The 15819-nt window shown below is 37.9% G+C and overlaps 1 protein-coding gene and 1 non-coding gene across 2 annotated transcripts in view; both read left to right on the top strand.

Annotated features, from left to right (window-relative positions):
• Nucleotides 1–15819, top strand: part of FGD6 (FYVE, RhoGEF and PH domain containing 6) — a 111048-nt gene that overhangs the window by 76502 nt on the left and 18727 nt on the right. Inside the window, exons 10-13 of the mRNA XM_090275093.1 lie at nucleotides 8203–8253; nucleotides 13960–14018; nucleotides 14101–14172; nucleotides 14875–14943. Of these exons, the coding sequence (XP_090131219.1) occupies nucleotides 8203–8253; nucleotides 13960–14018; nucleotides 14101–14172; nucleotides 14875–14943 (251 nt within the window). The remainder of the gene's footprint in view (nucleotides 1–8202; nucleotides 8254–13959; nucleotides 14019–14100; nucleotides 14173–14874; nucleotides 14944–15819) is intronic.
• On the top strand, nucleotides 4516–4644 carry LOC150011238 (small nucleolar RNA SNORA56). The gene has a single exon (XR_016511019.1). It is a non-coding gene; the product is annotated as a small nucleolar RNA SNORA56 (small nucleolar RNA).

Here is a 15819-nt window from a genome sequence, read left to right on the forward strand (position 1 = left end):
GATTAAATTTGGATCAGGTAGTTTCTTTGATCTTCTTCAAATATTTATGGTATATTATAAATGACTTTAATAGCATATTATATTACTTTTCCTGTAACCTTTGCCTCTAGTCTGGGATAGTATTAACCCCCTCTAGGTTTTAGAAATCTAGGATTTCCCATGTTGGTAGAAAGTATGATATTAAAAACATCTGTTATAGTGTTCTCAGGTTATAAATTTGAGCTACAGATTGGTAAAAAGATCAGGATCAAATTAATGCATGATTTAAAAAACAAAACAAAACAAAGAAAACCTGTACTGAAAAACAAAACTTCTGCTGGGCAAGTATTTGTTTTAAAACCCAGGGCTAATAGTTTATATCAAAAGTCTTCTAATAGTTTCTCTAGGGCAGAACTTGATGAAAGGTGGGGCTGTCCTGGACACCAGCCAAGGAAATGAGTTTTGGGGCAGCCCCAAGGCCCTGGTACAAGGTAGTTTCCTCTGTGTAAAACAGGAGGGTGATAATATTCAGAATTTTTGTTGTAATGACCTCAGCTCTTGTTCCGTTGCAATTAATTTTTAATTGTACTTGTGAACAAGGTATTTTGAGAGATGGTATTTAACGAATTATATCCATTATTTTAATACTATGAAAAGACTTTATTAGGATATAAGAGGTAAGATGTTTTATCTGCCTGTTCTATTAAATTATAGCTTTTAAATGTAATCTCACCTTTTCTGTAGAACAGGGCTTTTATTCCTTTTTTTTTTTGCCTGGATCTCTCTGGCAATCTGACGAAGCCTATGAATGTGTCTCTTCTCAGAATAGTTTTAAAAATTATAGAATAAAATACATAAGATTAAAAAGAAACTGGGCGAAAATGCAATTATTAAAATAATTTTGGTGTGACATAGTATTACATGTGCTTCTTTAGTATACAATAAATAAGAAATTTGATGGTGGATCTAATAACTGCCCTGATTTTAAAGTAATGGTGAGAGTAAACAGCATTTTGAGATGTCTGTAACAACTGTAATGTGATATTTTAAAAAATGTGGTTTTTATGGTGACAAAGTCACTGGTATTATTGATAATACTGTGGTTTGTTACCTACATTCATAATGGAAGGAAATTCTATATTTCACTTAGAAGTTAGTGACAATTTTTTTCTCTTTTTGCCCATCCGAGTTTGCAGATCCCCTGAATTCTGCCTGTAGACATTACCACAAAGCCATTATTTTTCTGATTTTCAGTGTAGATTTGACCCATATTCCCTGCAAATAGCCAGATGCCTTTATTGCTGGAACTCGCCTTGCCAAAGGTCTGACAAGCTGACTCTTGCTGGAGTTTCCCTCTTAATGTTTCTCAGAATCATGGCTCACATCAGGAACTGTTCCAGTTGGACATAACACTAAAATTCGGTCAAATTTGAATGCACCTTGGTGCTTATATTTACTTTATTCTTCACTTGGTTATTCTTTGGGTACTAATCTCCCTAGACCTAAATTTGCTCTTTGTTGATAATCTGGGTAGTGGGGACTAAATGTGGTTAAGAGCTTCTTTAAGTGAGGCTTGACTGTGCCAACATCATGTCTGTACATTTGAGATTCTCACTTGATAAACTCACAGCCCTAATCATTGGAAAACGTGTCCACCAAAAAAAAACAAAAAAAAACATTTGTTTCTACCAAGTCAAAATAATGAACATTTACTTTTGTTAGGAGATTTCCTATGGTTTTGACTCCTCCAAAGGCATTCTTGATATGCCTAGCCAGTATGTTCTGCTATAAAGGGACTGAGGAGAGATTCTGTTCATTGTAAGAACTTCTCCAGAATTTTGCCATGGAATGACCCTGGACTCCGGCTTAGTTCTGGAGTCCTTTGGGCATGCCACCTCAGGACCGGACTGATCAAAGTCTAGGGTAGACCGGGGCTGCCTCATATGGTTATGCCCTTGGGTGCCCCAGTGAGGGACTGCATCAACCCAGGAAAAAGGGCCTTTTCTAATTCACAGAAAGGCACTGCCTGCTTTCCAAGCCATAAATCTGTGAGCCTGAGAGCTCAGAAAGGTCACTTTTCTAACTCAGACAAGCACCATATGTATAAGAGTAAGCCTGGTGCCACATATTTAGAGACCAGAATTGAACTAATATTCAAAGAGCAAAAGAATTAGAGCAGGGGCCAGACCACATTTTAATTAGACCCTCAAAATATTATCTCAAGTGCTTAGTAAACTATAAAGCAAAAAGTGGTAATACTAATGGGAGTGTCAGTCCATTATAAATTCAGGAAACATTGAATATGCACCAGGCCTTGTTCCAGGAGCTGGAGACATAAGGATAATTAATTCAGGCTCCTTGTCCTCATGAAACCCACAGTTTAGCATTTGTGCATAAAGATGCTTAACACTATAGAACCATTAACTTAGCTATTAACATATGGCCTATGGTCCATATTCTCATTAAGGTTGCTTAGAATTTTGGAATTTTATAGATACATATCAAAAAGGTTTTATACTTAGAAATAAATAGAATATATTATTAAGGAATATTCTGGTAGGGAAACATCAGTCAATACAAATTCTAATACAACAATTAAAGATACATGATACCATTGCGATGATACACCTATTGATTAAAAAAAAATAGTTATTCTATCATTGGAATAGAGATGTACTAAAAATAGACCCTGTTTATAAGAATCTTAACATGTGACAAAGTACAAAGTGTAAGATAATAGAAAAAGAAAGGATTGTTTATTGAATAACCTGTTAAAATTTGAAAAATTAAAGCCATATGTCAATAGATACACTAAAAACAAAATGAAAACTAAATATAAATAGGCAGAGCACAGAGGATTTTTAGGGCAGTGAAAATACTATGTATGATACTATATGTATTCGTCCAAACCTGTAGAATGTGCAACACCAAGAGTGGATCGTAATGTAAACTATGGACTCTGGGTGATGATAATGGAGGCTCATCAGCTGTAATAAATGTACCCCCCTAGTATGTGGGGGTTGTTGATAATGGGGAAAGCTATGCACAAGTGAGAGCAGGAGCTACATGGGAAACCTCTGTACCTTCCCATCAGTTTTTCTGTGATTCTAAAACTGCTCTAGAAAAATAAAACCTTAATTTAAAAAAACCCTAAATAGAAAACATTAAGCTGTAGGAAAACTAGGGAAAGAAAAACTTGGTTATTTATTAAAGAATAGCTAGAGGAAGAGAGATGATTTTCTAAGCCATACCCCCCAAAAAAGAAATTATAAAGGAAAATATTGACTGATGACCTTTCAACTATTTTTAAGTAAAAACATTATAAAGGTTTAAACTATAGTCAAAATGGAAAGATAAACAGTACATCAGAAAATGTATTTGTAGTAAATATGAAAAAAATTACTATTTTACCAAAAATATTAAAACTCCTATAGATATCAGGATTGAAAATGTGAACAAAAAATTCACTTAGAAAAAATATATGTAATAAACAGTGGGATGTCTAATATCCTCTGGATTGTACATATTAATTAAAACAAGTTACCAGTCCCCTTCTATATTTGCAATAAAAACCTACCATATATAAAACTGGCAATCATTTAGTAAACAACTGTTATCATAGATTTATAATGATATTTTAAATTGGTATCTCCCTGTAGGAAAGGTTTCTCATGCTATATCAGATACTAAAAAAAAGAGAGAACTTTCTTTCTGTTGAAATCAAGGAAATAACTGATCAGTGTTACTTGTAATTAAAATAATCACAATTTAATATTCAAACTTGTTACCTTTCAAGAGTACAAGGGGATGCTATTTATAGTTATGCCTGGACAACAGGTGTACATCAGAATTATTATGAGCAAATTAGGATGTATGACCATCTATTTAAAACAGCCAAAACAAGACAATTTAAAAATAAATTAAAAGTCTAATAGAAGAATACCTAAGTACTGTATAATATATTCCAATGATGGTATGTTATTCAGCTATTCATATATGGAAAATCTGTATGGGCTAGAATACTTTAAATGGGCTATAAAATCATATATATTATTAAAATTGAGTAAAATCAAGCATTTATAAAAACAGAAGGGAATGCTTTTAAATTATAATGTTTTAGAGAGATGTTCATGGTTTGAGGTTTTTCTATTACTTAATTTTCCAAATTTCCTATAATGCACCTTAGAATTTATTAAACAATATGCTTCATGATAATGTAGAATGAGAGTCATTACATTTTTTCAACCTGGTCCATCATACTTATTTTATATATGAGGATTCTGACACAGAAATGCTACACGGCGAGTGGAGCATGACCGGTGTCACATGCCTATACTGGACATGGCTGGACTAAGAGAGTAAGAATCTGTCTTCTCACTTCCAACAAGGGCTCTTGATCACTTCACCAAGCTGCCTTGAAAATGGCCGTGTGTCCTACAGCTTGATAAGTTGATCTTTATTTTGGGTATTTAAAATAATCAGTACTTCATTTCACAAGTCAGATTTATCAATTGCTTCTTTTAAAACATGAAACTTCAGCAGACAGTGTATCTCTTTCTAGTCTGGCTTATGGGACTCTAGAGGGAGTCAGTCTGCAGGAGTAAGTGTTAAGTTCTTCTGTCCAGCGTCAGTGTTTTGTGATGGCTTTAGACTTGCCAGATATCACTGGGAAAATGAAACAAAATGTGAAACTTTGGCAGACCAGACTTATGACTAGACTTATTGGACCTTTGGATCCCATAATTTTGTGTGTGTTGCTGATATCATTACATATTTAGGTAGGCAGGAAGAAATCTAGTTAATACAAAGCAAGACCTGTCCTTAAATTTAAAATAATTGACTTTGGAATGTTACTCCTCCTATATGCTCGTCCATCCCCACTTCTCAGTACACAGTCTAGGAGTCTGACTGGCTACTGTTGAATTAAGAAGTCCCAAATTCCCACAGATGACTCATTTTTAGGAAAGGTTAACTGTACTTCTGAATAGCTTTCGTCTTTTAAGTTAATTATTCACTGATTGTGTCATCAGGGATGGTCAGGCTTACTCAGGGCCCTTAGGTAGAAAACTTAGACCTCTAACAAGATACAGTGTTTGTCGGGACCTCATGCTTTCACTCTGGATTTCAGAATTAGCTTGCAAGTCCCTCAAGGTGATGGTGGGGGTTAATTAACTTCTGTTAATCAATGGTGCCACCTGGTGGCCAGAAAGTAATTTTGTGGTGCCCATGCCTGCTGCAGCAACCTTTTTTTTTTTTTTTTTTTTGCATAGAAATAACTTCAGTAGCATTTGATGCATTCTTATTAGCGAGGTTTTGAAAAATGCTTATTTTGGTTTGGTAGAAGCAGGAAAGTCATAGAATACTACACGTCTAACCTGGCAAACTGATTCTACTACTCTGCCCTCCTCATTTTTTAAAAATGAAACTTCTTCTAGGGTACTAGGTCCTAAATGGTACGGAGTCAACAATTCCCTATGACCGAGACAGGCGTGTCTGTCTGGTCTCCTTTCCTGGGTTGTAACCATCACTGGGGTGGCTGGTGGTTTCAGTGCTCCTCCCAGTGCTCCTCCCATCTGACTCAGGGTGATCATGTTCTTATTTCTGCAGTGAAGGCACTGAGTGATTCTCATCTTAACTGGGGGATGAGGTGGGGGGATCATGGTCTTGTCTTCCTTGAAAAGGTGAAAGTTTTCATAAGGCTGTACTGCTACAAGATGCCCTAAAAATATGTTGGAAAGTTGAATTTCTAAAATTTAATTTGGGAACATTGAATTTGGAAAGTTGAATTTTAAGATTTTTTTCCTTCATTGGCAAGGACAGTAAACCTAACTCCATTACCTCCTTGATTAACAGCATGATTTTGCAACATCTTAGTGGTGGGTGTTTTCTTCAGCCAGTTCGTGTGTTTCCATTCTCTTCCTGAAAGTTCAGGTTGACAGACAGCAGCTGAGCTTGAGTCGGAGGGAAGAAAATGCAACTAAGAAGCTTCTTAGGCTCAGCATAATGATTCTGAGGTCAGGATTCCCTAATATGGACATCTTCCAGTAAGCTATCTTGGTTTAGAGAAATGTCTCAGTTTTGTATTAAAGAACAAGCATTGAAGACAAAATAGGAACTTGCCATGAATCTGATACTTAGGTAAATCTGTTTTCCTTCCCACACTCTTCAGCTCCCTTGCGACTTTTGATCAATGAGGTAGCCTAGACAATGAGAACATCTAAGAAGACGATAAAATATTTTCCCCTAACCCTGTCACCCTCATAGAAAAGTTAAATATTGAAACTCACCAAACATGGCTTATATATGGAATGCATTCTGAGTGGAATCAGAGTGAGATTCAGGTAGTTTTCACCTCCAGGTAAAGCTAAGGGTAATGTATCATCAATGTATTTTGTTAATTTTTGTGGTTTTCTTATCTGTTTGGTTTAGAAGCTTAGTCTCAAACTTCTGTGTTCGGATTACTTTAAATTGCTAGTGGTGTTTCTGCCAAAATAGAACCTATACTGTGGTGCATGGAAGCTTAATGTCATCACACACAATAGCTCACCATGGCTTCCTGCCAATGCCGGATATTTATAATATGCATGTCTAGACACAGGTTTTTGGATCACTGTCTCAAAGATGTACAGAGTTTCGGCTCTTGGGTGTGTGTGTTTGTGTCATGTATTAAGTTTGAAAAGCTGGCACTAGCCCTTAAGTTTCCCTTTGTTCCTTTCAGCATGATTTTATTAATCCATGCGATGAAATTATATATTCCAAACTATTATTAACGGAGTCTGATAAAAATGCATTTAGTCTCTTAACATGACTTTTCTTTTTTAATTTTTTAACATCCATTGTCATTAGGATTGGTTTCAACCTTTATTACTGTTTACCTAAACTGAGGCAATTCTGTCTGGAAACAACCATGTTCCCTGGCTAAGTGCTATATGAGAGGTAGAAAGATGAATCAGATGTGAGTTCTGCCCACAAGGAGCTTTGAGTCAAATGGAAACAAAAATGATAGAAGGCATAAAGTGAGTTACTGTCACATAATAATATATTATTCAAAGGGAGAGACTATTACGGAAAGTTGGTAGGAGAGGAGGAATTTGAGATGAGCCTAGAAGAGTATGAGGAGAATTTTTATATGCAGAGACAGAGGAAGGATTCAGAAAAAGAGGGAACATTAGAGACAAAAAGTGTGGAGCCAGAGAACACATGGAAAGTGTTTAAGCAATTGTGCAGAATCAAACTTTGCTAAGAACAAAGGGCCTGTGTTAGGCAGTAGCAAGAGAGAACATCAGAGAGTCAATAGGGACCATGTAGTGGGGAACTTTTAAATTCCAGGAAATGGAACTTGTTTTAATTTAATAGGAAATGGGAAGCCATCCAACATTTCTCAACAGAGAAGAGAGTATTACCTTGAAATCCTATTACATTCCTTTGTGTTAAAATTTTACTAACTATAACCTAGTGCTTTATTTTTTTTACATATTATAAGAACCACTGTATACCACATAGCTTATTTACAGACCATTTAGATCAGGTTTCTCACCCGCAGCCCTATTGACATTTTGGGTCGGATAATTCTTTGCTGTGGCGCTGCCCTGTGCATTTGTAGGGTGTTTAGTAGTAACCCTGGCCTCTAACCGGTAGATGCCAGTAGCCTCTCTTCCCCGAGTTGTGACAATCAGAAATACTTCTGGACATTTTCAAAGGACCTCTATGAAGCAAATTTGCCCCCATTTGAGAGTCTAGTGTATTGCATTCCTCTGGTGGTCTGGCTTGTTAGACTCTTAGATTGACAAACCTAAGAGTCTCTTAGGCATTCAGTCTGTTAATGCTTGGAATTTTGTGCTAGACAAACATCTGATCTTGAGATTAAGGTGCTTCATCTTCATTGAAGTAAAAGACCTGAACTGGGTATTGAGAGATCTGGATTCTAGTCCTGGCTCTGCCACAAAGAGGTGGTGTGACTTGGGTGAGACCCTGTACTCAGTAATCTGATTCCTCATCTCTAAAATGACTGGTGTGACCTCTAAGGCTCTTTTCAGCTCTGATCTGTGTCCTGATTTCAGACTGATCTCAGGGCTTTATTTTTTCATATTTTAAGAAAGTTAGCACAAATTGAACAGCATGTACATTAACCAACAAGAATGGCTCGAGTCCTGAATAAAAGACAAGTGTTGTTCTCTTTACTGCTTTATTGTACTAAGTACTATCATTTTTTTCCATTTCTAGATTATTTGAAAAATCTTTTAGAAGACTCTGAAGATTACAGAGACACTCAAGGTAAATAAATTTTGTGGTCTTATATATCACGGAAGTTTTTAGAGTATGTTTATTTGGACTTAGAGATTAAAACTATCACAAAACTCTGTTTTATTCATAAGGAGCCTTTTTTAAAATAACACTAGTTTGGGCAAATTAAAATAGAACTAGGTAAAATGGTATAGTGGAGCTGGAATCAAGTAATATGATAGGGACAAGAACAGCCCTGAGAGAGGGGACCCCGCATGGTCCAGGTCAAGGAGCTTCATCCTCCTGTGCTGAGTCCCCCTTCCCAGACATAAATTCACCTTCTCCAGATGGCCATTGCTTTCAAAGCAGAGATTGAGCCAGTTAATCTGCAAGGTCCTTTTAAGCTTTAAAATCATGAGTCCAGCCCTGGCTGCTGTGGCTCAGTGGATTGAGCGTCAGCCTGTGAGCCAAGTGTCACTGGTTCGATTCCCAGTCAGGGCAGATTACTAGGTTGCACATCAGGTCCCCAGTTGGCATCGCTCGAGAGGTAACCACACAGTGATGTTTCTCTCCCTCTCTTCTTCTCTCCCTTCCCCTTTCTCTAAATAAATAAATAACTAGCCTTCCCCTTATTTAAAAAGAAAAAACATCATGGGTCCATGAAGTGACCTAACTAAACAAATCAAGGGTAGTGGTTAAAATAGTGTATTGTTCTGGGACTGTTTAATGATGAGCAATAGCCTTACCAGTAGTACATAAGGGGACTAGCCTATTACAGTACAATGGACTCATTGATATTCATGGGATAATCTACTATATACGTGTGTGTGTATTTATTCATGAGATAATCTATAGTGTGTGTATGTGTGTGTTTCTCTCTTTCACACATACACTCAGGGATTACTTCTGTTCAGGATAAGGGTGTTTTTTTCTGTTTATTCCCATACTACCTCTTTCAAATATCATACATATGTCTCTTGTTGTAATATGTAGGAACACATTAAGTCCATGCCTATCCTTTTAATTTTATGAATTTTGATCTTATTCTTGTGCACCCTTTACATTTTCAGATAACAAAACTGAACGAGGTTTTAACCTGTTTTATAGGGATTCTCATTTCATTCTCTTAATTATTTTACTTCTATTTCTCTAACATCTTCTATTTGCAGGTGTTATCCTTTTGAAAGATTTTTTTTTTTTTTAAGTTTGTAGTAGGGGATATGACATGCTTCTTGTCTTCGGAGAACATATAATCTAGTGGAAGAAAAAAGTCCTGCCCAGCAGACAAAGAACAAAGCAGGTTATCTATAAAGTTAGGATGTACCGAACAGGACAGAATTATATGGAATAGGAAGAAAAGTGTGAAGATTGAAGAGGCAGAGATTTGCGCAGAGATGTGAGACTGGGGATGAGTTGAAGGGTAGGTGAGAGCAAGAGTGGGCATTCCAGATGAGAATCTGTCTCATGAAGATATAAGTTTTAAACAGGTATTAGCAAATAGGACCTCAAGAAAACATCTGTTCCAGGACTTCTGCCTTCAAGGACAGTGAATTATTAACTCCATTCTACAGGTAAAGCAAACACAGGGCCAGAGATTAAAGAGCTTGTTTAAAGGAAATTGCGCACTTCAGCAAAAACTGAATTAGAATAAGCAGTGAGCAGTGAGGTGCTCTGTGTGGTCAGAGGCACAGCATTAAAATGGTGTGCAGCTGTAGATGAGATTACCCAAGTGTGAGGGAAAATGAGACAAACACCCCTTTGGAAGGTAGGCAGAGGAGTTAAAACAACAGAGTCACCAGGGTCCCTTAAAGGGATGACAGGGGTGCATAGAGTTACAGAGCGGATGGGAGAATGCAGAGTCTGGAATTTAGGTGCGCAAACAGCAACAGCTTTATCATTTCATCCAAAAACTTCTCTCCCTGCCCACTTGGAGTTCAAGCAGGCCAGATAGCAGGGAATGTGCCCATGGTCATCTCTTGAATCTCTGTTATGATGAGCGCCAGGTGCAGTACATTCTGATATTTCGTTGGGGTCTCTGTATGGAAATACTGCTCTTTTTTTTTTTTTTTAATATGCTTTATTGATTATGCTGTTACAGTTGTCCCAGTTTCTTTTCCCTTTGTTCCTCTCCACCCAGTGACCACCCCTACCTTCAGTTGTCCCCCCCCGCCTTAGTCCGTGCCCATTGGTTGTGCATATAGTTCTTCTCAACATCTTCCTGTCTACTCCACCCCCTCCTACTATGCTTCTTAATTCCTGCATCATCTCCCTCCCTCTCCCCCTTCCCCCTCCCTGCTGACCTCCCCCCATTATGTTCCCCATACCTATAATTCTTTTTCCATTCTCGTTGCCTACTTAGTTTGCCTTTGTTTTGGTTCCCTAGCTTCTGTTGTTGGTTGTTGTGATGCAGTTTTCATTTTAGTGTTCATAGTTTTGATCCTCCTTTTTCTAAACCAGTCCCTTTAACATTTCATATAATAGTGGTTTGGATCTGATGAACTCCTTCAGTTTTACTTTGTCCTGGAAGCACTTTCTCTGCCCTTCTATTCTGAATGACAGCTTCTCTGGATAAGGTATTCGTGGTTGTAGGTTTTTGCTTTTCATTCCTTTGAATATTTCTTGCCAATCCCTTTTTGCCTGCAGTTTCTTTTGAGAAATCAGCTGAGAGTCTTATTGGGACCCCTTTGTACATAATTCTCTTCTTCTGTCTTGCTCCTTTTAAGATTCTCTCTTTATCTTTAATTTTTGACATTTTGATTATAATGTGTCTTGGTGTGGTTCTCCCTGGGTCCAATATTTTTGGAACTCTCTGTGCTTCCTGGACCTGTAAGTCTATTTCCTTCCCCAAGTTAGGGAAGTTCCGTTTCATTATTTTTTCACATAACTTTTCAATTTCAAGTTGTTCTTCTTCACCTTCTGGCACCCCTGGGATTCGGATGTTGGCCCACTTATAGCTGTCCCCTAGGTTTCTGAGCCTCTCCTCATTTTCCTCACTTTTTGTTTCTTCTTCTTTTCTGCACTGGTTGACTGTTTGTTCCTTCCCTATGTTTCTATTTGTTGATTTGATCCCTGGTTTCTTTCCCTCACCACTAGTTTCATATGTATTTTTGTTCATTTCAACAAGACTAGCCTTCGTTCCTTCCCCATCTTCTTTAAGATCCGCTGTTAGGTCTGTAAGCATTTTTATAACCAAAGCTCTGAACTGTGCCTCAGAAAGATTTCCTATCTGCTGCTTCGTTAGATTAGATCCTTGCTGTCTAGTCAGCTGTGTCACCAGGATCTCTATCATGATTCCTGCCATCTGACAGTTTTGTGTTTACCTTTGCTTCCTGAGTGGGGCTGTCACATCTCCTACGCTATAGGGGGCGGAGCCCCGTGCACTCGTCACAACCTGGTGACCCTTCTCACCACGCTGTGGTGTTTTGTGTGGGGGTGGGGGCCCAAGATGGATTCCTACCGTTTACTCTCTGCTGAGAGACTGGGAGCCTCCTCCTCTGTCCCCACCCTCTCTGGGCCTAACAGTCCGAGGCAATGGGGGTCTGCCTTCCCCAGCTTTGGAATTGCGAGCTGACGGGTCTGGTCTGCAGCTGGGGATGCTCCACAGGTGTTTCTTGCTTCCCTTTAAATATGGGTGTCTGTGTTTACCACTGTTCTGCTGCCGTGGCCACTTCTACTGCCACCAGTACAACTTGACCTCTCCGCCCCGGCTTCATCCTTCCTACCCATCCGGACGAGCACCACTTCAATATAACTTCATATGTTGGACTTCCGTTTATCTTTTGGAACTTCTGGTTGTTTCTGGGTTTGCAGTAGTTGTAGTCCTTCTTAGTTGTAGAGGGAGACAGAGCGTGTCAGTGTAGGCCTGCATCATGGCTGGAAGTCTGCTTTCTTTTAATAATGGTGATAATGATAAATTTATATTTGGGGAATATAGAAATGTCCAGAACTGGTACCAGAAAGATAATCTATTGGTAGGTTATAGTAGCTGGACCAAAACCCTCAATCCCTTTCCCTAAATTGATCTTTTGTTTTTGGTTTGTTCTTTTTTAAAGATTTTATTTATTTATTTTTATAGAGAGGGAAAGGGCAGGAGAAAGACAGGGAGAGAAACAGCAATGTGTGAGAGAAACATTCATCAGTTGCCTCTCATATGCACCCCAACCGGGGACAGAGCCTGCAACCTAGACATGTACCCTGACCAGGAATCCAACCAGCGACCTTTAAGTTCTGCAGGATAATACCCGCTATACCAATCAGGACTTTTTAAAAAATTATCCTTTTGTTGATGATTACTGTCACTGCCACACCAGACTTAGGAGGACATGTTCCCTCGTTAACACTACCAGTTTTTTCCATGGGAGTACTACTCTCATATTGTATGGGATAACCTTTGTGTGGGTTTGTAGTTGTATTACAGGATGTTTAGCATCTCTGGCTTCTACCCACTAAAGGCCAGAGGATCTTCCCAGTCATTTGACAATCAAAAATTGTCTTTGCACAGTCCAAATGTCCCTTGGGGAATACTACTGTCTTGGATTGAAGACAACTGTAGTCCAAAAGGAGACAAAGTTCAGACTTTCTTTTTATAGCTAGTTACAAAGATGATAAGATTGGAGTGTTCAAAAACACTTTGCTAAACACCAAGGGGTCAATAAAAAGAATAAAATACAAATGAAGCTAAATAACCCAGCTTGTAAAATAATGCATGTAATTTCCTAAGGTCTAGAATGCTTCCATGTGATATTTCTTACCTCTTGGGATCAGACTAAAAGAAGACAGCTGAGCCCTGACCCTCTTACATAGTTGTTTCTTGTATTGGGTTGGCCAAATTTTTTATTTATTTATTTTTTCTGGGAAGATGGTTGTAGTAGCGCTTAATTGTCTTTAACTTCATTCAAAACAATGTTATTAGATTGTATTGTGATAGCTGTTGTATCAGCGTGCATTTAAGAAAAACATCAAAATTGGTGAATTTTTGTGTAGCCATTTTAATATTGAAGATGAAAGAAACTACACAACATTTTCAGCATATTATGCTTTATTATTTCAAGAAAGGTAACTGCAACTGAAACACAAGATAGGATTTGTGCAATGTATGGAGAAGGTGCTGTGACTGATTGAATGTGTCAAAAGTGGTTTGTGAAGTTTAGTGCTGGAGATTTCTTGCTGGAAGGTGCTCCATGGTCATGTAGACTAGTTGAAATTGATAGCGATCAAATCAAGACATTAATTAAGAACAGTCAACATTATACCACATGGGAGATAGCCAGCATACTCAAAATATCCAAATCAACCAAGTTATTTCTGAAAATGAAAAATGTGCCTTATTTTATGGAAAAGAATCATATGGACTTCTTTGCCAACCCAGTAGTTCTGGTTTGATATCCCAGAATCCTTCTCTTCCCAAGGCAGTGTATACTGGAATGGTCCTTAGCTTCCAGGTGAAATCCTATACTTTTCCTTGTAAACTTCAACAGGCTAATCAAATCTTAGCACAAAACAACCCTCGCAGTCATACATTGATACACATTGTTTATAATGCCTCTTTAGACTCTCTTTGGCTCATTTTTTCTTAAGTACTGTATTTTGCCTGTTTTCATGCCCTAATTGAACCTCATCATCCGTATTTCTGCTCACAGTTAATTGAGTTCCTCCAGTGTTGGTTGCTGTAAACTAGCAATCTTGTCACTTGAAATTGTTTAATGTTGCAATTCATTGGAAATGACCAAATGCCCCTTCTGTTCCTATATATTTTAGATGCCCTTGCAGTTGTTATAGAGGTAGCCAACCACGCCAATGACACCATGAAGCAAGGAGTAAGTTACTAATTTCAGTGGCTAGTGTACTATTGAACCTGGGAGTCAGGGCCTTCATATGTTCTACATTCTCTTTCTGTAGGACAACTTCCAAAAACTTATGCAAATTCAGTACAGCTTAAATGGACACCATGAAATAGTGCAGCCTGGACGGGTAAGTACTTTGGACTGCCTTTTGCAATTCAATACAATGATTTCAGGCATAGTTTGTAGCTATTTTTCATTTAAGTTATGCAAATAGGTTATTTGTTACTGTTACTCTTCATTTACCCAGTCTGGATCAACTAAGTTCATTCTATCCATTCAAAACGTTCCTGAGGTAAGTCACTGTGACAAGAAGTCCGATTCAATTAGGAGAATGGCAGGGTCCCTACAGAGTATCTGATTAAATAGGATCATTTTATTGTGTAACACTAGCTGACCTCACACAATGTTAAAGACATTTTCATTAAAATCTTTCATGTAAGAGAGGATTATGAGGGGAAGGAGAAAAGTGGTATTTTGATGCTCCTCATAGAGCACAAAAATGACCTAGGGAATGAATTCAGGAAAATTGTAAAATGCAATGGTCAGGATGTTGGCTGTGCCTCAGGATCAAGTACATGCTGGATCAATTACATTTCAGACCACAGAGTACCCCTGAGGCCAATATTGGATTTATGAAACTGCAGCCTTGTCCAATTCCTAAAGGACAGACAGGGTTTAGGAAGAAATATGATTTCAAAAAGTCATAAGGAAACTATGTCCGCCCAGCCCCCACAGGAAAAAAAAGAGGAGAGGGAAGAAGGAAATTATATGTATATTGCTGTTGTGTCATGATGGTAGGACTAAATGGGTGTTTGTTTGGATGAATCAGGTTTTTCTTAAAGAAGGAACTCTGATGAAGCTATCTCGGAAAGACATGCAGCCCCGGATGTTTTTCCTGGTAAGTGGATCTGTGTGTTTCTGACAAGCCCCACGCAGGCATAGTTGCTCAATAAAAGGAGACATTTGTACATAAGCACATTCAAATAACAGTTTTAGTGGGATATTGACTGACTTTATTGCCTGTTTGCATTTAAAGTATAGGAAACAAAGACGCATGACCAGAAAGGTATTTTCCTTTTGAATTTAGTGTATTTCATTTTTAATTTGTAAAATATGTAAAAATTGATTCAATCAGTTTTTTTTAACTTTGAGATTTCAGTGTTTATTGTAGAAATTTGGAAATACCATAAAATACAAAGCACTCCTAATTTAAAATCAAAGTCCCACCACCCAGATACAACTAAGCTTAGAATTTTTGTGTCTTTTTTTTTTAGTATATTTTATTGATTATGCTGTTACAGTTGTCCCAATCTTTTTCCCTTTGCTCCCCTGCTGCAGTACGCCCCCCTTCCCTCCAGCAGTTCTGCCCCCCTTAGTTCCTGTCCATGGGTTGTGCTTATAAGTTCTTTGGCTTCACCCTTTCCTATTATTCTTAACATCCCCCTATTTTGTACCAACCGATTATGCTTCTTAGTCCCTGCACCATATCCCCATTTCTCCCCCTTCCCCCTCCCAGCTGATAACCCTCCAAATGATCCCCATGCCTATGATTCTGTTCCTATTCTGGCTGTTTGCTTAGTTTGTTTTTGTTTTTATTTTCTTAGGTTCTGTTGTTGATAATTGTGAGTTTATTGTCATTTTAATGTTCATAGATCCTCTTTTTCTTAAATAAGTCCCTTTAACATTTCATATAACAATGGCTTGGTGATGATGAACTCCTTTAACTTTACCTTGTCTGGGAAACACTTTATCTGCCCTTCCATTCTAAATATTG

The sequence above is a fragment of the Furipterus horrens genome, unplaced genomic scaffold (assembly GCF_987537825.1).
Source record: "Furipterus horrens unplaced genomic scaffold, mFurHor1.1.pri manual_scaffold_4, whole genome shotgun sequence".
In the NCBI taxonomy this organism is placed as follows: domain Eukaryota; kingdom Metazoa; phylum Chordata; class Mammalia; order Chiroptera; family Furipteridae; genus Furipterus; species Furipterus horrens.